The sequence below is a fragment of the Lycorma delicatula genome, chromosome 9, assembly GCF_047948215.1.
Source record: "Lycorma delicatula isolate Av1 chromosome 9, ASM4794821v1, whole genome shotgun sequence".
NCBI classification, from domain to species: Eukaryota; Metazoa; Arthropoda; class Insecta; order Hemiptera; family Fulgoridae; genus Lycorma; species Lycorma delicatula.
The window spans coordinates 119,862,787-119,884,711 of NC_134463.1; the positions used below are offsets into that span (position 1 = coordinate 119,862,787).

The window sequence follows — 21,925 nt, forward strand, 5'->3', positions numbered from 1 at the left end:
AATTGAAGCCAATCTCCGTGGCAGAATGGAGTAGTGTTTTTTTTATCCAGATTCGAATCCTGGTCAGGAATGGGATTTTTGGTATGCTAAAAAATTTCATTTCTATATTGCCCACATACAAGCTGCAAAGCTTCTGTGTTGAATTAATCCATTGAGCAAAAAACATTTTGCATGTAGAATGAATTATCAAAACAATTGTATGCGGGTTCTCTCGATCACTGATGAGCTTACAAGTTGTAATAGTTGAAAACTACTATGAAATGAGAAAGAAAGTGAATCGTGTCATAACATCTGTTTGCTTCACTGTCAACAGAAATATGTAGATTAAAGAAAATAGAATCATAGACAATATTTCATCAAAATTTATACAAGGAAATATGAAACTCAACAAATACGTAACACAATGCGTTTCCTCTGTTTTAAGGCTCCTTGTTACAAGGCACATTTGATTCAACAGTTATAGTGAGAATGTTATAATAATATTTTTTGAAATACTGAATTTTCATGAGATTTTCCAGACTTAAATGCACGCAATATGCTTTGCGTTCAAGGATGCAGTTGAAATAGATGAATAAAGAAAGAGGGTGTCATTACTCACAAGTCTTTCTTGCACATCTGGAAAAATCTTATCTAGATAGGTTAATGCAATTAAGCCAGGAGAACTTGTCAGACATGTTATTAATCCATATGATTTGTAATTAATACATTTTAGTTGTCAACAACTAAAATTCTTCTTCAATTGTTGAAGCTGAAAGATTCATAATTTAATTGGATACTTCCAAATACCACAAGGATTACAGGGATGGACCAGGTTGTTCCTTTAAGAATCCTGTATCTATGGTGCTTTAATTTTTTAAGAGAATGCAGCATATATTTAACCCACAAAATTGTTAAGCAATGTGGTGCCAGATAAAAATGTCCTGATCACTTAATGAATTGTAAGGACTATCTAATTTCTTCTAACCAGGGTTACTCATTCTGTTCTGCGATTCCCATCTATAAGAATGATTTAAAGAGTAAACAAAAAACAAAGAAAAAATTTAATCTACATTGCAACCAAACACTGGACATACAATACTTTTTGTCAATTCCTTTTTTTTTTTACACATAATTCAAGTGAATGAATTTCCTTTTAAAATTACCTGCAGAATGAATGTAGACAATCTCTCAGAACAACACCATCACCTGGATTGCACTCAGTAATACATATAGTGCATTCAAATGGTACTTTATTAGGTACAGCTTGACTATTTTCTAATTCCATCAACTCCTTATAAGTAAGCTCTTCATAACTGTTCTATAAATATAAAAATGAAATAATAGTTTATTTAACAGATAAAATTCAGTTTGCTTTTTTAAAATTTTATTTTTTAAATATATATTTTTTTAATAAATTTTGGATAAAACTTTCTTAAATGCAAGGAGGAAAAACACTTTAAACAGGATAGACCGAAATTACGTTCTAGGTAATTAAATTTCTAGATGGAAATCATTTGATATTAAATTAAACAAAAAATACTAATTTTTAAATGAATTAAACATTACAATGTTTTTTTTTTGTAGGAAAATTAACTGTCAGGTGCTGAAATAGCACGGTCGTGTGAATATAATTTCTTTGCTACTGAAATATATACACATAAAGTGAGATAAAAAAAAATAACAGGAATTTTTTAATTTATGTTATCTTCTATTATGAATTCTTACTACAAGGTTGGTCAACAAACAACATTACTTAGCAATTTTACAGAGTTTACATAAGGCAATCTGAAGAAAATCAAAAGGGCAATCAATTCTTGGATTTTACATTATAATAATGCTCCAACTCACACTTCACTACTAATTCTTGATCATACACTGATGCCACAACTGCTATATTCTCCAAACATGACAACAGTAAGTGACTTTTTCGTTCCCATCGATTAAGTAAACATTAAAATTAAAAGGACACTAATTTGTGACAAGAGATGAAATAAATCACTAAGTGAATTTAAGGCTATACCAAAAATGTTTTCCACAAATGTTTTGAGAATTGAAAGAAACCCTGTCATAAGCATGCCACATCTCTGAAAGACTACTTTAGGGGAGAGAATATCAATATAGAAGAATAAATAAATTCTTTTTAATAAAACTCAAAATTTTGTTTATGTTCGGATATGATTATGAGGTATCTTCTATACCTCATAAAACATAATGTCTGTTATAATACAATTTTTGTTTCAAGACAATTTAAGTTAGTAGAAAACATGCATATTCCCAGTACAGATACAATACTTTGTTTTTTTTTGGGGCAAAAACACGCTTTTGTGTTATCATTGCCAGTGAGAAAAGTATAACAAAAAAAAAGCCCTTTCACTGATATCAAAAATATTAATAAATAAGATTATAACTGATAAGATTAACATTAAAATAATAAAAGAAACATAACCAATAGGAGAAACATACAGCATGAATAACGTAATAAAAAAAAAATCAAAATTTTTAATTGGTTAACATTAAAATTTTATGAAGTATATTGATACTTCTTAGAAGTAACAATACGTTGTCTAATACATTCTTATCATTGCTTAGGATGTGGTGAATGTTCCTCAGTAATTTAAATTTACGATGTAAGGCCACATAACATATACAATCCACAAGGATGTGGGGTACAGTCAAGCTGCAGTCACATTGTACGTATATTGGTGCGTACGATATGACGTAGTTCTGCTGACATCTGTGATACAATATTGATATAGTTAAATATTTCTAGAATTAGAGAAATAATCTAAAGAATAAATACAGATAATTTTTAGTGGTTCTTAGTGTAAGAAGCACTTGAAGACATTAAAGCCATCTGGTTAGTCATTAATGAGCTCTGCACACAATTTGACTACAAAGGGGTTTCTGAATTTGAAATTTCTAATAAATGAATTTTACAAATAGTAAAATTTTTTAGTTAATTTTATCTATGCAAAATAATGGTTTTGTAAGAATTAAGTGAAAATGGTTGGTTATCCCAAGCAGAATCATTTAAGGCCATTCCTGTAAACACAGAATTCAATGTTGTTCTTTCGAGTGATGAATTAAGTGCAAATTCCTGAGCATATAAATAAACAAAATGGTCCAAAACTTAATAGTGAGAACTTTACCGATAAACACTTCAAAGAGGACAATAACTGTTCAATGAGCATATTCTAATACTGGAATCGTAAGCCTATGCATTTTTGACAAAGCCAATAATAGTGGGACAGTAATCAAACCACTTGCATGCAGATCACATCTGATTTTATAAAACTGATATCAAAGTTTAAAAATTCACCTATTCGGTTTCAACAATCATTTAACAAGAAATTTCGTGCAATTTCTAAGACAAGGGGATCTCACATAATTTCCCATTATGGGAGATTTTTTACGGGCAGTGCAACCATCAACCTTCAAGCAGGCAGTTTCTTTCTTTGATGCTAAATTGAAGATAATGTCTCTAAATGTGAACAGAATTAAGCCAATACACTCAAATGATAATAATCCCGAAAGAAACTTGAAAAATACATAAAAGAACAAACTTAGGAACCACGTCAGCAATGAGAAACTTTACAATGACTAAATACCAAACTGGTTACGGTCTTTATTCCTACAACTGTATCTAATTTTTACAAAATTTATTAAAAAAAGTATGCTGCAATTTATAAAATAAAATTAAAAATCTAAGTAAAATTGTAATTCTACAGAATAATATAAAATATTTAAATACAAAAAATAAATTTTTGGAGTCAATATCATCAGATCATTCTTCTGAAATCTAGAATTACATTTTACTCATTTTTCATTATTATTATTATCATTATCAAATAATATGTACTACAGATAGCGTAATAGGTAGCATAGAGTATAAGAGTATATATATATAATTATTAAATAATATTTATCATCTTCATAATTTCAAATACAAAATTCAGAAAATGAAATCTGATGGTTTCAAGTTCTGGGAATGTAAAATCTCAGTGAAAACGCTGTGCTACAACTCTTATGCACAGATTATTATCTGTAGATATTGTCACATTATCTACAGAATTAGTTTCTTCTTTTTTTAAACAACTATATATCATTTCATACAGATAACTTTTTAAGACTTATAAATTAAGTAACCTAATGTTTATTCTATTTTCAAGCTTTTGAACAAATTATTGAGAGAAACATAGAACACAGTCACTTGAATAACACTAAAAATTCTAATGAAATTTAACAAAATACTGCCTATGTGAAACAAAATCTACTAAAAGTATATTTTAAACTGAAATCAGAAAAAGAAAGGATATGAAGCTGTAACAGCAGATTATACTACCAGACTGATTTTAGAATCATTACATGATTATAGGCAACAACATAAATTACTTGTCTTGTGTTACATGTAAATATTTTTATTATAACCATATTGATTTTATTAATATTACTAAACTTATTTTAAATACATTCTAAATATAATTTTTTTTTGATTATAAAATCAGCAAAAAAATCTGGAAAATAAATTTTACCCAAGATGAAATTCCAATGTTTTGAACAAATATGCAGAGAAACCACTCTGTTTTCAATCACTGATAAGCAATTTTTGTTTACTTGTAATAGTTTATTGTATTGTCACTTTCACAATTAATCAGTTGATATCAACGATTAAAAATCCTATTGGTTTAATTTAGATATAAATTCTGCAAGCTACTGGTATACAAGAGGTTTCTAATGATTAACTTTTCTGGAGAAAAATAATTTTTTATTTATAACAAAAAAAAAAAAGTGAACTGATCAGTAAACATATTACTCCTGACTGTATGAAAAGACACTTCACATTCTCCCAACAGATGAATTTACGACAGATGACTGTCCATCAGGGCGGTTGCTTTCTCATCAAACAACCATTTCCCTTACCCTTAGTTCTTTCTTCATAATGTCTGGTTCTGTGGGTGTAGGCCTGACCTCATTAGATCCATTCTGAGGATAACTCTGTGCAATGTAGTTAAGGGGTTAAGGGACTACTGCCTGTGGACCGACACCAGGATGCAGACTCACTTTTCTTTTTGATGGCCGCAAAATAACCCTAACGGTTTAAAACGCTGTACGTTTTTGTTCCTTATTCTTGTCAGATATTATACAGTAATTACCACCATTCCCTATAAACTGCAACTGTTCAATGAATGCTATTTGATACAAAGTGCAACAACTTAATTCCTAGAATATATTCCTGTTTCTGAAAGCAGGCCTGGAATTTATTTTCTGGAATAAAGCTTTTTTTTTTATTATATTACGCTGGTTATCAGAGGTTCATTTTAGTGCAGTTTTTAATTTTGGGAAAGGCCAGAAATCACAAGTTAAGTTGGATGTATGATAAACCTTTTTTAATTTTCAAATCATCCATATTTTTGTTTATCTGGATTCAGCCTTGCCACTCAAAATTCAGTCAATCTGGGTAATTGGAGTTCCACTGTATGAATGACTTAAGCAATATTTAGAGCACAATTACAAAAAAAAAAAAATTTATAAAAAGATTAGTAACAAAAAATTAGGTCCAATTAGATTTCCTCTATCATTTGACATTTTTATCTAAAAATTATGCAGTAAAATGTAAAACTGAGAAAAAAAAATTTTTGGTAAATGTTTTGGATCTGGCTGATTCCCTTGACTATATGATGTTTTTATTAAACTTATACTGCATTTGAAGCATAATTGCTAAAAAAAATCAAAACTTTTTGTAAAAAAAAAATGTATGTCCTGTTTGATCACTTTGCTTGACAGTTACTTCATACCACATTTTTAATAACAGCCCTGACTTAAACAGATATGGATTCAGAAATTATAAAAATTCGTAAATCAGATTCCATAAAAAACCTACTTTTGTAAAAAAAATTCCTTTATTATCTATATTAATGATAGACACAACTGGATTTTTAAAATGAAAAATAGTTAAAGTAAAAATTTTTAATACGAGTCCCATTTAGCAACTTTTCTTAAGAGAAGGGGGTTAAAAGTTTTTGAGTGGAGTAATTTACTTCAAAATTCGGCTAAATTTGATGCAAAGAAAACAAATAGTTTACTAAAAGGAAATATGCTTCTTATCTGATGGTGTTGAAAATCAGGCCAAAGCTAGGATATGTATAGTCAAATTTCAACATTGTCAACAGATTTTCAAGATAAGGAAAAAACTGTTCACAAATAATGTTGAATATTCCCTATCCACTTAAAACTTTGGGATTTTAATTAACTAAATAAGTACTATCATCCTAAGCTTAATTCTCAATGACCACTAAACAAAAAAGTAAAAAATTAAAAGCGATGAAAGTGTTAGCCCTTTCCCTTTTTTAATTTTGCCCAAAATTTAATGCTACCAATTCCCAAATGGAATTTGTGGCAATTAATCAAAATACAGGTCAATGTCAATACATATAACTGTGTATATTTCTAAAACTTTTTTTGGAATAAGAAGTTTTTGAAACATTCATAAAAATCCCTGATATCCAAAATTTTGTCTGATCGATATACTTTTTTCCTTTTAACTACAGCAGCAGCAGCAACAGAGGTACAGTCAGGGAAGTAGAAAAGCTACATTTAAAAGAAAAAGTACATTCTAAGAAAAAGTTATAACAAATACTTAATTCAAGTATCTCTGGAAAGAATTTGTGTAATCACAAAAAAGTAATTTATTTACTTAAAAAAGTAAGTAAAGTATTGCATTTGCTCAAAAAATGGTCTTATGTTAATAGTAAATTATAAAAAAAATCAGATAACAGAAATTTTTCTAATCACTTAATTGTACATTGGCTAAAAAATTGGTGTCAGCTTGAAGTTGCTAATACTTGGAATTTTATTGTAGTATATGCCACAAATTGGCTAACAATACTGAACTTTTAAAAAACTATATGTATATACAAGCGTATTTTTTTTCAAGGTCCGATCGATCGCGAAATAAAAACCCGTGCAAAAATCGGATGAACCTTTGCACAGCATCTCTAGTATGGCCTTCAATCACGCCGTGTCACTTCGTTTAGTTCTAAACACAAAGCTAGCACGTAAACATGTCTACAACAATAGCATCTCCTGCCAAGTGTGAAGTGCATGCAGTAATTCGATTTCTTCAGGCTGAGGGGTGTAATGCAGCTGAAATTCATAGACGAATAAGTAATGTGTATGGTGAAACTTCAATGAGTGACAGCAAAGTGCAACAATGGTGCAGGAACTTTAAAGCAGGATGTACAGATGTTCATGATGCAGGCGGTCAGGGAAGGAAGCGGCGAGTGGATGAGGCAATTCGAGAAAATCATTGGTTCACAATTTCTGTATTGAGTGATTTGTTTCCTGAAATTTCAAGGTCAGCTCTCTACACCATTGTGAGACTTCAGTACTGCAAACTGTGTGAGAGATGGGTTCCCAAGATGCTGTCCGACCATCATAAAACAATGAGAATAGACGCCTCCCTAACGTTTCTCCAGCGCAACCACAATGAAGGAGAAGAGTTTTTGAGCAAAATTGTTACAGGGGATGAGACACGGGTCCATTTCGAAACTGAAGAAACAAAACAACAATCCAAACAGTGGATGCAATCTCATTCTCCCAGTAAACCGAAGAAGTTCAAGCGAACCTTCTCCAACAGAAAGTGTATGGCTACTGTGTTCTGGGACCGGAATTGAGTTTTCTTGGTGGAATTCATGGAACGTGGCACAACCATCACTGCAGCCTCATACTGCGTGACTCTTCAACATCTACAAAGGGCAATTCAGAATAAGCGGAGAGGAATGTTGTCATCAGGCATTGTCTTTCTTCATGACAATGCTCGGCCGCACACTGCAGCTGTAACAAAGAAGCTCCTGCAGCGTTTTCGTCAGGAAGTGTTTGATCACCCACCATACAGCCCGGACTTGCTCCATCCGACTTTCACATCTTTGTTCACATGATCCGCTGGCTAGGAGGGCAACATTTTGGCACAGACATCGAGCTGCAGACCGGCGTAGAAACATGGCTGAAAACACAGGCAGCTCCGTTCTATGACGAGGGTATTGGAAAGTTGGTACCACGCTACGACAAATGTTTAAATCGGAGGGGCGCTATGTAGAAAAATAGCGTAACTATATAAGTACTTGTTACAAATAAAAAATTTTTTATTTTCACTGTGGTTTTAATTTCGTGACCGATCGGGCCATGAAAAAAAATAACACTCGTATAATACACATCAACATACTGACCACTGTGTTAATTAAATCCAAAAAACAACTTAACCACTACACAGTAACAGAAAAACCTACAAAAATAACTAATACCAATAGTCGACTATCACGGGTGTATGCTGGTTATGAAATGGTTAAGTGAACTGTATAATAAAATGTCACAGTTTGAATGTAACTAAAAATTACGATATCTTTATTGTATTAGATTGACACGCCATGTCCACTTCACAAACCTAACAGAGCAAGCAACACACATGAACAAGGGAGTGTGAGAACTCTCCATTACACCATTCACACACATACAGAAAAATATCCAACGGGATCCTGCATATCATCAATCGATACATAATTCTGTAATTATATCAATGAATAACAAAAAAGAAACAAAAACTTAAAAATTTAGTAAACATAAATCCTCTAAAACCACAAAATTTGTAATTACATACAACTCCACTCCATTAGTGGAATCATCTGTAAACAGAAGTTATCTGGAATGATCTGCTGTTGTTACAAATTTTGTGATTTTTAGAAGGTTGAATTTACTTTATTTATGCAATGATATTAAGTTAATTACGCAACATCAATTTAGCTTTTTTTATTTACTGAATTGCATTTTTAAATCATCTTAATTTTTTCATCACCTTGGAAAAAATTCACTTACAATGGTTCAGTAACCACCCTAAGGTGGATTATTGAAAATTATCCTTAAAAGAAATAACAATAAAATTAAAAAGCTATTCAATGTTAAAATAGTTCATAATTGTATCTCTCTTACTATATTACCTTTGATCAACGATCAAAGATGGAAGATATATAAATTTCACCATAAAACTAAAAACTAATTATTAATGCAAAAAAAAAAATACAAAAAACTAAGTAAATTTTTTTGCATAATAAAAAGAGTGGTATTATCATAGCTGTTAAATATAATAATAATAATAATAATAATAGCTGTTAATAATAATGTATACTATGAAATGATCTTAGAATCCGATCATATAACAAAACAAAATAGAAAAACTAATAATAATTAGTCAATAGGCAAGTCAAAATCATTTGCATTATTCTTTTTTACAATTATATAACTCTCTGGTTAAATAAATCAATATTTTACCTTTCTATCTCTTGCTGATTTAATCCAATTATCAAACATTTCTTTTTCTTTAAATCTGATAACAATATTTTTTGATTTACAGCAAATTTGAACATCATCTTTATCAGGTTCATGCGGAATAATTAAATTTACAAAAAAGTATAAAATATCTTCCAAGTCACCATTATTTTTATTCAAAATCTGAGTATGATCATCATGTTTATCATTATCTTCATCAAAATTATTCTTATTCACACGTAGAACATTTTCAGATTTAAATTTATTAATTTCCAAAAATAAAAATTTTGTTATAAAATTACAATCATTTATAGATTTTAAACACTTCTGTATATTATAATTTAAATTACCTAGAGCATTATCAAAATATTTATGAATATTCAGTAATTTATTTTCTGTTTCTATTGCAGTTTTTTTTAATCGAGTGACCTCAGCTTTTAATAAATCATTTTCTCTAGAAATTTTTTTAACAATATCCTCATGACTCGCTTTAATCGCCGAATTATTTTTATCACCTAATTTAATACTGGACATCAATAAATTCAATATCACTTTCATATCGTCTTTAATATCGCTTAATTCATTTTTTATAACTTCATTTTCTGTTTTAATCACATTATCGCAGGCAATTCCTTGAATTTTTCCACATAAAAGTGCACGTAAACTATCATCTAATGATGTGCTAATTGACTGAGGTTGATTTAAATTTGACTCATTTATTCTTCTTCCTGTTTTATTACACTGACCAATATCCCTATATGATGGATAAATCATGGCTTCATTTGCTCTAAAAGGTCCTGGATGTTGTTCCATGGCTGATCCTGAAGGTTGTTTAAAGATAAATACTGTTTATTTTAAAAAAAAACTACATATTCACATCACTTGCTAAAAAAAAAAAAAGAAAGAAAAGAAAAAACAAAACAAAATATTATTTTACAACCACGATTTACACAGCTTTTACCCAGTAAAAAAAAATTTTCTAAATAAAATATATATACATATAACTTAAATGACCACACCCATTAGAATACTATGAGAATAAAGCAACTGATTAATGCATAAAAATAATTAGTTTCTATGTTTATCTAAAACAAGTAAATGCGATAGCTTATCATAATGATAACAAATAATGTTGTTTTAACAGAATGAAACAAACATGTTGTGATTCATAAATTATACTTATTAATCAATTTAAAAATAAACTATTTTCATTTTAGATATAAATCATACCTCAATGGACAAGTTAGAATTTTTTTTTTTTAAATGATAGCTAATATAAATTTTTTTAAATTTGATATAACAAATTTTTAATTTTATCAAACAGAAAAATAAGTTTGAAAAGTGAAGTACTGAAGGAATCTTTTTGTTCTCTACTGTTATTTATAAAATGTGTCTACAATAACAAAATATTTTTTTAAAATGTATTTTAGTTCATGAAAAAATTAAAGAAGTTTCTACGAATTCACTAATTTACAATAAGAGTTTCAATTTAATATGCAAAATGACATTTTACCATGTCATAAAAAACATGGCAACAATTGTCTTTATGAATGAAGGGTAAAAATGAAAGAAATTTTTTTAATCACATTTTTGTCAGTCAGATGCAGAATGCTTCTTTCTCCAACTTTCATGTAAAATCTGAGTTAGTTATGCCATGTTCAAGAAAAAAAAAAAGTCAATTTATATAAAGCAGATAACACATTAACAAAAGTTATAACGGTAACTAACTATATCCTAAATTTAAAACAGATATTCTGCATTTTCCAGAAACTCCAATCCAAATGGTAGTATTATACTGTCTTCTACTGAGCTGAAACTAATCAAGATGGTTTGATACTTTTTTCTTTCACAGTAAGACATGTCATTTTTCTCACTGATAAATTTTTTTTTTATTTCCTTTTTTTACCCTTGTTTTAATTAATTCATTTTTATAAACTATAATTAAAAAAAAAATTACTTATTTTTATTACATACAAGGGTCATACAAATATAAACTGAAATTTTGCTGTGTGGGCTAAGGAAGAGCAGAGTATGTGGTGGTGTGCTACATGTAGTTAGATGGATATGTGTGGAAGAGGGCAACCAGCCAGCCATATCTGTAAGTCACATTCCCGTGTCAGCAGGAGAACTCTACCCATTGTGTAACAAATTATAATCAGATTTCTTGTCAACAAAGGTGTCAAATCCTCTGAAATTTTGACGACTCCAGGCACAGTTCGGAGATGCTACAAAAATTCACATGTTTGATTGGAGCAAAAAATTTAGAGAGGGCTGTGATACAATGGAGACCGAAATCATGAGTGTTGTTCGTGGACCAGTGTCAATTATGCATAACTGTCAATGAAATTGCATCAGAGGTAGGCATAAATATTGGGGGTATGAATATAATGTTGTCAGACTCTATTGGATATAGCAAAGTGTTAGCGAGGTGGATTCCATATCTTCTCACAGAGACAGAGAAATGTCCAGAGAAGACCTCTGTCAGTGGCTTCTTATTTTGAGAAAGGAGAGACACATTTTTGGATTGTATTGTGATCTACAACAAAACGTGGATCCACCACTACATTCCAAAAGCATTCTGCTTTTGGAATGTAGTTTTGGAATCATTTCACTCAAACAAACTGTTACAGGAAAATGAAGACGGTGAATGAATTTTAATAGATATGTTGCTATTAAAAACTTATGTCAATACGGTTTATAACACTAGAAATGAAAAAAGTCAAAAAAATTGTAAGGTGAAACAATAATTATCCACAATGGCACATATAATTCTGTCATTTTCACATTCATTCAGGCTTAAAATCAAGTCGATAATGAAGTTCTACTATCACAACTGTTAACCATAGTTGCTCCACTTTCCCTTTATAAAAAAGAACAAATTTTATGGACCAAAGGTGTATCAGGGGCCACCATTTATCAAAGGATTTTAATACTATATTCTAACAGCGATTTACCAAAATGAAGTATCGAAGAGTGTACTGAAAAATCAAAAAACAATTGTACAAGTGTTACATATGAAGGAGCCAGATGTCCGTCTATCCGTAATAAATTTAACTTTCATAAAATTCAAACAAGGTCGTCCCAAAACAACTGTGCTTGGACATGTAAACAAAATTTGGCCTGCTTTGATAATGAAGTTGACACTTCCTTGGACAGAACCAACACTAGAGACAAAACATGGATCTAACATTTGGATCCACAGAGTAAATGACAGAATATAGAGTGGAAGGAAATATTCACAATCACCTACCAGGAAAAAGTTCAAAAGTCAACCATCAGTAGGGAAATTGATATTAACCGTTTTGGGGGGGGGGGGGGATTTATAAGATCCAGTACTGAAATATTATCAGGAGAGAAGCTCAACAATGAACAATGTTCATTACAGTGAAGTGATTACTGACACAAGCTTAGGCTTGGAATTTGAATCAAATGCCAAGGTAAATGTCAAAAGGTACTGTTTCACTGCACTATCATCTAAAGTGATTTACCTTTTTCAAAAGTGAGAAACCATGAAAAGAACATTAAATAAATAATTTTATTGGTTTCAGTCTATGAACTGACTGATTTAAAGAAAGAGAGATATTATTTTTTAAAGCCAAGCAGTAGAAAAGTAGGGTCTGTAAATGAGGAAGTTGCCTAATTATGGAAAGAAACTGTTTTAGTCAGGATTTCTCTCCTTGTGCTATTTTAATGCTAACAAGCTCAGCCTATTTACAAGAGTTTTTCGGGATATTCTCGATCTGATACAGAGATGGCACAAATATGATCAAATGACTGTGATATTAGTCAAATGAGTGTGATCTTTTATATGATGTGTTATGAAGTTACAGAAGTATGTATTTAGTTGCTTGTTTATGGTAATTGAGTAAAGTAAACAAGTTCTGACATTTTCTGGACGGTTATAATTGCAGTTTGAACTTTTATAAAGTACTTATTTTTAAAAGGTTTAAATCCGATGACAGAAAAAAATTTAAAAAGGATTCTTCTTTTTTGTTTTTGATGGTTAAAAACATGGGCTGCTAAATGCAAATGTGGTTGTACATCCATCCTTTTCTAGTAATTCCAGTCTAAAAAAATAAAATATACGTTTTTATTTTTAAAAATGTTAATAATATAATTGTTATTTATAAATAGTTTTGTTTTTGGAACTCATAATTTAACTAAAAAATGATTTAACATACAAATGAAAAAGATATTTAAATCAAACAAAGGCATAAAACTACATTTTCTCACAAGATCTTAACTTTACTTTTCAACAAAGTTTCAATTTACAGCTATACATTTCTCCCAATGGTGAAACAGTTTTCTCATCTGTTGACAAATTATTCCAGTGCTGGTTCCTTGATCTACAATTTCACTGTTTCCTTTGCTTCAATACCCATAGTGAAATAAATGTCCTTCAGGTTCCTCTTTAAATTAAGTATGAAATGAAAATTTTTAGGGTACCAAATCTGGTGAATAAGAGTGTGGAACGGGTTTGAATTTCAACTTCAAAAGGGCCTCGCTTAACTTCATTTCAATTTAAATTTTATAAGACATTGTAATGAACAATGTGTGCAGCCAAGCATCATCATGTAGCAAGATAATTGGCTCTGTGGATTTTCTAAAACAAAATAAACATCTTCTCGTCAGATGTTTCAATGACTATGAACCATGAACTATGCAGAATCCATGGTCAGCCGACTTCCAGAAACTCTGTTTTCAGCAAAACATGTCTGGCATCTCTGAGTATATTTGAAGTTTTTTTAATCTATTCACATTAGTTCGATCAATGGTTTCATCACCATAAACTGCTTCTAAATGACAATGTCATCAGGGTTCATTTTTTCCTTTTAATTCAATCATTATTCGCTGTTTAAAATCAGCAGAAATATCAGGGGTGCATTTGATTTCTGGCATTGGCACAAAGAACAGCATACGACTACACATTACTTATCACCCACCTGAATTAAATATTTTTTTAATATAAATTGCTATGTTTATTATTTATTTTACTGTCCTTAATTACACTATAATTTTTTAATAGGAATAGTTTAGATATAATTTATAACATCTTTACAATTATCATAGTACATACAAGTAATATGAATTAAATCTTTAAATGATTATCCGTTATTATTGAGAAAACATCTGAATAAAAGATTTTAATTTTTGGAACAGTGAAAATTGATGCACAAGAAAACTTAATATTACAATTTAACATCGAAAAACATAAAAAAACTTATTTTAATTAATTCACAATTTTACTATGTTAACGGGAAGTTAAATATCTCTGAACTTCATGAAGGTTGGTATATTCTGCACAGTTCTATCCATTTGTAAAATTTTCCAGGCTATATTTTGGTTTTAGAGCACAGTATTAATTTGTTCACATTATTACATACAAGGGTCATCCAAATTTTCTTTTGATGCTGAAACAAATTTTGTAGTTGTGAGAAATTTGAAGCTATTTGAACCTGGAACCTCTTCTTAATAAAAAGGAGAAATAAATAAATCTATTCTCTATGTTTAAAAACAATAAAACTCCTCAGAACACGCACTTCACTAATAAAAGCAGTCATAAAGAGATATACCATTCTGTAGATGAAAGTCAGAACTTCCTCATCTTTTACAAGAATCAATATGTGCTTACATAACGATGGCGCATGGTGGTGTTATTTAACTCAGCCTAGGCCAAACAAAATAATCAAGTGAATAGACTGTAAATCTCAACATGATTTTAACTAGAGAAATCTATAACGGTTATAAATATTACTCTTTAAATCCAAATATCATATTTTAGTATAATTAAAATTTGAATGGTATTGAATTTCTAATGAAACAGGAATATTACTATACATTAATGTTAGAAACCTTTTTAAAGTATAAAACATTGAAACAAAAAGTGTCCACTTTGCCAGATTTCCTATTTAAAACTATTTCATATAGACTGAAAAAAATAAATATTGCTGTAGATTAGTTTGTTACATAAATAGCTTATTTGGACTAAATTAGAACATTAAAAAAAGGATAAATCTCCAGAAACACAATAAATATATTATTAAATTATCCATTATATTCATTTATCAACATGTGTGGCCAAAGATTTGATGGCAATACTCTAAAAAAAACCATTTCATTCCTAGTGAGTATGTTTGACCAGTGAGTTACATTCTATTGCTGCTGTTGCATCATCTTGTTTTTTAAAGCGCTCAAACTAGACATTTGATACCTTCGATCTATTTTTTCCCAACATTATTATTATTATTTACAACTGAAAAGTTTCAGCTTGAGTAAGAAGTCCTAAAATAGTCATCCCTTTGCTTGTGCACTTTATTAATTGCCCCTAAACTATCATAATGGACATTATCAAAATGTTCATTAACTTAATCCATTTTTCTTTCAATTTAAACATTAAATGTTTATTTTTTATCATTATGTATATTTGGAGTTTTACAGAAATAGTTTAAAATTAACCGTTTCAGAAAATTAGTATTTAATACAATCCTCCAGTATTGCTCTGTCAATTAAAACATAAGCTTTATACTTATTTCCATAATTAAATAATTAATTTAAAAAAAATAAAAGAAATAAGAATATTATTTTTTGAAATATAAAGATAATTTAAACTTCTACCTTTGGTCAATCGTTAAAAAATTCATTTAAATAAATCACGAGAAATAAAATAGAAATCCTATTTTTTGTTTATGGTAATCAGCAATGGGATTTTTAAAAAAATAACACACATATTAGAATGTGTTTAAAAAGTGTGTTGAATTTAAGTTGTGTCTGTTGATTCCATGTTGATACATAATCATTCAAGTATACACTGTAGCTTTATTTGAAGCTTGGTTCATCTGGACGTCAGTGGACATCTGCATAATATTCTACATTTGTCAACTGTTGTAATATGGCCCTAGGAACAGAATAGTTCAGTTTATACGAGGCAAGATTTTAAAGCAGGATCTGTTTTGAATTTGCCACCCGTATATGTGTTGTAAACAGATGGCAACTGTGTAACTCAGTTATATCAATCAATTTTCAGCTGTTTTCAACAACAGTTTAGTCATTCTGTTGTTAGTTGTTTACATTCAACCATTATAACGATTGCTACAATTTCTGATCCCACCAGGTATGAAGGACGAGGAGTAATCTGGTATTTGATGGCAAAAATCAATTCTGCAGTTGAAATTCGCAGGCAAATTTGTGACATTTACAGGCTGAATATTATGTGCCTGTTGCTAAAATAAGGTAATAAGACAGTTTGTAAATCCTGGGTTTCTGATTTGAACATAGAGACAAACCAGCAGTCAGTGTTTTATCTGGCAGCATTCATCATCCACTGGAAAAGTTCAAACAAGAATGATTGTTAATGAACCTTATGGCTACCGTTTTTTGGAACAAAAGAATGTCTTCCTTGTCAAATATAGCAATCATGGGATTACTGTGAATGCTGATACACATTGCGAACTACAAAAACATTATAACTAAAAAAACAAACTACATGGGATGCTACCCTGTGCGATTGTTTTTTCATGACAATACCCAGCCAAACATGGCAAATCAGACTGTGAGGAGATTATGAAGATTTAAAAAAAAAATTATGTTACGTTTGCATAATCAATGCATTTTCATTTTATTTGTGTTTTTAGTTATTTTTACTAGGCATTGCCATTATATTGTTTGTGGATATTAGATATTTTAGTGACTTCAAATAATATAAGTGTTGTATTTTTATAATAATTCATTTGAGTTTGTTTTTATAAATGGAGTATTTTTGTTCCCGGGATAGGTTTGTTTGTAAATGATACAAACAGATACACTGAGATTTTATGAAATACTTTAATAATGCTATGAAATATATTGATATTTTTTATTTTGTTTATCAAGTTGTGCTGTTTGTTAAGAATGAATTATTTTGTTTATTTTTTCTGATGATCTTATCTGTATATAAAAGAATACTTTGCGGGCAGATGGCGCACGTTAGTAACATTTTTTTAGTAACAGAATCTGTAAAAGCGTTGTCTTTAAATGCAGTTTCTAATCAGCAGGTCTAATCCTGTTAAGTCTACAATGTTATTTTTATAAATCTAATTAAATTTTTATTGCTTAATGTACCATGTTAATACTCTTTTATTTCTCTGTTTGATTTCAACTAGTAAGGTTATTATTAAAAATATACGTACTATATTTTAATCATTTAGCAATGACTTTCAAACTTTAAGTGCTGTCTTACATAGATCTATGAACTGTATTATTATTTTGACTGTCCAGAATTTTGTCATTTACATTTTGAATTGCAATTTCAGTCTACAATAATTTTGAAAAATCATTTTTTTATGTAGTGCAAATTATTAAGCTCATTCTATCATATGTGAATGTCATGTCGATTAAATTGTCATGTTATTTGTTCAAAAAATTTATAAGGGTGTGTAAATAGTATGTTTGTTTTTTGCTATTTTAGAACTAAGTTTTTGTAATGTTTATCATAAACTTGTTTTGTTTCTACCACAATTTTTGCACTTTTTGTAACTATTTAATATATATAATTTCAGCTACAAAAATTATTTCTAATTTTATTTGTTTTAATTATTATTCCTTGAAATCATTACTGAATTTTGTAATTACTGGATAAATCACACAGAAAGAGTATCCCAGCAAAGACGAAGAAACCCCTTTTTCAAATTTCAAAAGATTTTTGGTGAAAGATGTACTCTAATCTGCAAAAAAATTTCATTTTATTAAATTCCTTTTTCTAAAATGCATCCCAAAGGTGTAAATTAAGAAAATGTTTTACCAGAAGAGGAACAGGTTTAATTTCTTATCTTATATAACTTTTTTAAAGTCCAATTTCAATAAGTAAATATTAAAAATTAATTTTTGATTTAAAAACAAGAGGCAATCTATCCATAAATAACAGACTTCATTAAAATTTAATAATCTAAATAAATTCATTCATCAAGTTTCAAAGGAGAGGTCATGTCATTTATGAATAAAAGATAAAAATCAAAACAATGAGAACATATTAAAATAACAAAACTGTTGACACAAAGCCTTTTCCTTCAGTTTTTTATTAATGCAAAGATAAAATAAAAGTAAAATGCCCCTCAGTAATTATTTTGAAATACAGAATACACAAATAGCGGTTGTTAAAAAAATTATACTGCTCGCCTACTTATGAGAATCGTTTTAGTCACAATAGAATTTTTTATTGCATAGAAAATATTCCAAGAAAATTTATCCATTTCAATAAATAAAACATAGAACTAAATTGAGTCTTTTTTATAAATTTCAATCACAGGAATCAATATCTGCCTCTTACAGTACACAGATAAGTCAGCAATTCAAAATATTAATACTTGAAAGATAATGCATTCTGTTTAAACTTCATTGCACTACATGTTCAGATGAAATTATTTGAAAAAATTTACATCTAAAACCATCTTCTCAAAGTTCATTAAATACAATGTTGAAAGAATCATTCATATTGCTCCCAGCAGCTGTTTAATTTTATATCAACACCGACACAAATTCATGGACAGATATTCCAATTTTTATGTAAAGATGATTATTTCAATTTATGAATGGTTTTTTGTATTTTAAAAATTTCATTTTGGCTTTAATTTAAATGCTAAGAACATTTCTGTTAGTTTTTTTGGAGGATATACAAATAAATATTTCTTTATTATTAGATTCTCAGTCACATCCAATTTTAGGTCTAACTAAAACTGACTAAAAAGTTTATTATTATTCCATAGATTATAATGTAATAATGTAAACTGATTTGGTTTTTTAAACATTTTTTTTTTTGTATTGTAAACTTTCAAGACCTTAAAGTTAGCATGATGAAGTTTTGAATTTGTTAATGGGAAATTCATTTTAAACAAGAACAGAGGTTTATTCATTCATTCACATGCTAAATGAAAGACTATACCTTAATTCTTGTAGCATTGCAGAAAATTATTTTGTGATTTTAGTTACATTAATGATTTACTGTTTTAATACTCCAAAATTTAAAAGTGAATGAATTCATTACGTTTATTTCTCAGTACAATAATATTTTATAGTGTAAGACTACTCAATCTTTAACAAAACTCATTCCTCATTAGGCTAAGCACTTACTAAGCACAGTAAAAAATATAGGTAAATTAAATTAATAATCACATTGGTTATAATCTAATGGACCACACAAATGGTTTCAGGAAAAACAGTTTCTCTTATTCTGGCCTAATTTTCCCAATAACATAATTAATCAACTGAGACTTATCCGATCTTAAAATTATTTATAAGAAAAATAACAATATGGTTTTCATTAATATATTATTATAGATTACGATGAAATTAAACAGAATTATAATTTAAGAAATTTAATGCTGCATTAACTGAATAATACTTGATATAGAATACATAAAGACAATCAGGTCAAATATCTGTAGAAAATTTGCTTATGTATGTTGAAAATTATCTAACCGCTAACTAAAAGCAAATAATAAAAATAGCAACAAACCTCATTATTACTACCGCACTGTGCATCGGGATGAACACCATCTTTGTAAGTTTCACACATTTCACATTTTGTAGCAACTGAAGGATTAATAAAAGTGCATACTGCACAATCCCATTCTGTAAAAAAAACACAGATCAACAATAACTGTACAAGTGAAAATAAATTCAAATTGAAAATTTTTTTATCAACTTGCATTAAACTACATTAAAAGAGCAACTGTATAACTGTTATCATTTGCAATTTATTTAAAAAAACTTACATAATTACAGGAAATTATGAATAAACTGATATATTTTTATCCGTTATACTGACTGTAATTTCAACATTTCATAATTTTATGAGGGTTAATGTAAAAAAAAAATGGTGTTTAAAACTTAAGATTTATCTTCATTTAAGTATTTTTTTCCAGTCAGTTTCAATATTGTAACCATTTAATATGGAATTAACTAGACAAACAATAATATACATGAAATCTAAAGTTAAATTTAAGAGAAATCTTTTAAAACATTTAAAAATTGTAAATGAAGTTAGACAAGGAAAGGAGATGGACTATCACCTCTTTTCAACTGTGCTTAACAGAGTTATTAGAGAATGAAAAAAAAACTTGAACACAGTGTCACTAAATACATAAAACTGGTAAGAACTAAAGAATCTATAAGATTCTTAGCTTTTACAGATGATTTAGTTATAATACATCTTGATACATGTTAAATTAAGTCAATATAATGCAGAGGTAAAACCAGAGGTTCTGTACAGCATGAGATTTAGAAAAGAAAGAATCCTAAGAAAAATAATGGGTTCTATAATTAAGAATATATGAATTATGGGATAAGATCAAACTTTTAATTGTATAAATTTTGTTCAAAAATAATACAAGAAATTAAAAGAGTTATTGTATGTAATCTTCTGAAAATGGATTAACTAAAAAAAATAAGTAATTTTTTTTAGGAAACCTGACAGAGATGAAGATCAGAGAGGGCAAACCAAAAAAGATCTAAAAGAAATACAAATTAAATAAGACTTAGTATTTAAACAGAAACAAGTTAAAAAAAATTAAAGAATTTAAAGGTTTTCCAGGAAGAAAAACTCCAGAGACAATCTAAAGGAAATAAATGGTCAGAAAAAACCTCTAAATACATGAAAGAACACATGAAAAATTAGAGAGAACAAAAACAAAACCATCTTTTCGCAGACCATAGCTGGCCAGCAATGAAAAAAATTCTCTTGCGTCTTAGTTTTAGTTGAAGTTACTGCTAAGTATGAATGGATGCCATGTCAGGTAATAAGAAAGTTTAATTTTGGGACAATTTTGTAACCGAACATTAACTGATGCAGAATAACAAACACAACTCGGCTACTATAAACGATCCATGTCTATCAAGGGAAAATGTTAAAAAGGTGTAGTGTACTCTGCTTCTCGATGTAAATCACTATTTCAACAATGTAGTATAGTCAATAATATGTATAAAAAAAACACACACAAAACCCTTCTTCTAACAAATAGATACACATTAGCATTAGAACTTAATATTAAGTTTAACTGACAAAGAAATGACCTTGGAAAACTACAAATAATAAAAATAACAAAAATGTAATAAATGCACTGAAATTTGACAGGAACTATATCTAGATGATATATGTATGGATAAATTATAAATTTCATGTAATATTGATGTCAAGTTTAAATTACACTTAAATGTAAAAAAACAATAGCTCCTATCTCAACCAACAATTTAGTAATTGGTTTAATCAATTAACTAGAAGAAGGTAGACCATCTGCTTTCTTAAAATTTATAATCAGCAAGAAAATTTCACTCGATATAAATGTAGTCCCCATAAATAGTTTAGAAAACTGAATCCTGCAAGTGGTGGTTGAAATGTAATGAACAGTAACAAATAATTTGCAAATGAAAAGAAGTAGTGAAAAGTAATAAATACAACCAACAAAAACAAAACATTTGGTATAAAAACTTACATATTGTTCCACGAATCAACATTTAGCTACACATTTCTCCCAATGGTGAATCAGTTTTCTCATTCCATCAATGACAAATGTGAATGCTTTGCTTGATTCATGATCTCACTATGTCCTTCAGTTCATCATCAATAATGAAATGAATACCTTTAATATCCCAATTTAAT

The 21,925-nt window shown here is 29.0% G+C and overlaps 1 protein-coding gene across 9 annotated transcripts in view; it reads right to left on the reverse strand.

Moving 5' to 3' along the window:
* Positions 1–21,925, reverse strand: part of LOC142330182 (uncharacterized) — a 235,961-nt gene that overhangs the window by 33,109 nt on the left and 180,927 nt on the right. For 8 of the 9 annotated variants that reach the window (XR_012757721.1, XR_012757720.1, XR_012757716.1 and 5 more), the window contains 2 exons: positions 19,784–19,899; positions 1,143–1,297 (listed from right to left, as the gene is read on the reverse strand). Coding sequence is in view for 3 of the 9 variants with exons in the window: in XM_075375294.1 (XP_075231409.1) it covers positions 1,143–1,297; positions 19,784–19,899 (271 nt within the window). In the remaining 6 variants the exon portion in view is untranslated. Of the gene's footprint in view, positions 1–1,142; positions 1,298–10,027; positions 10,183–19,783; positions 19,900–21,925 lie in introns of those variants that run through there. The other variant, XM_075375295.1, reaches the window with a different exon arrangement.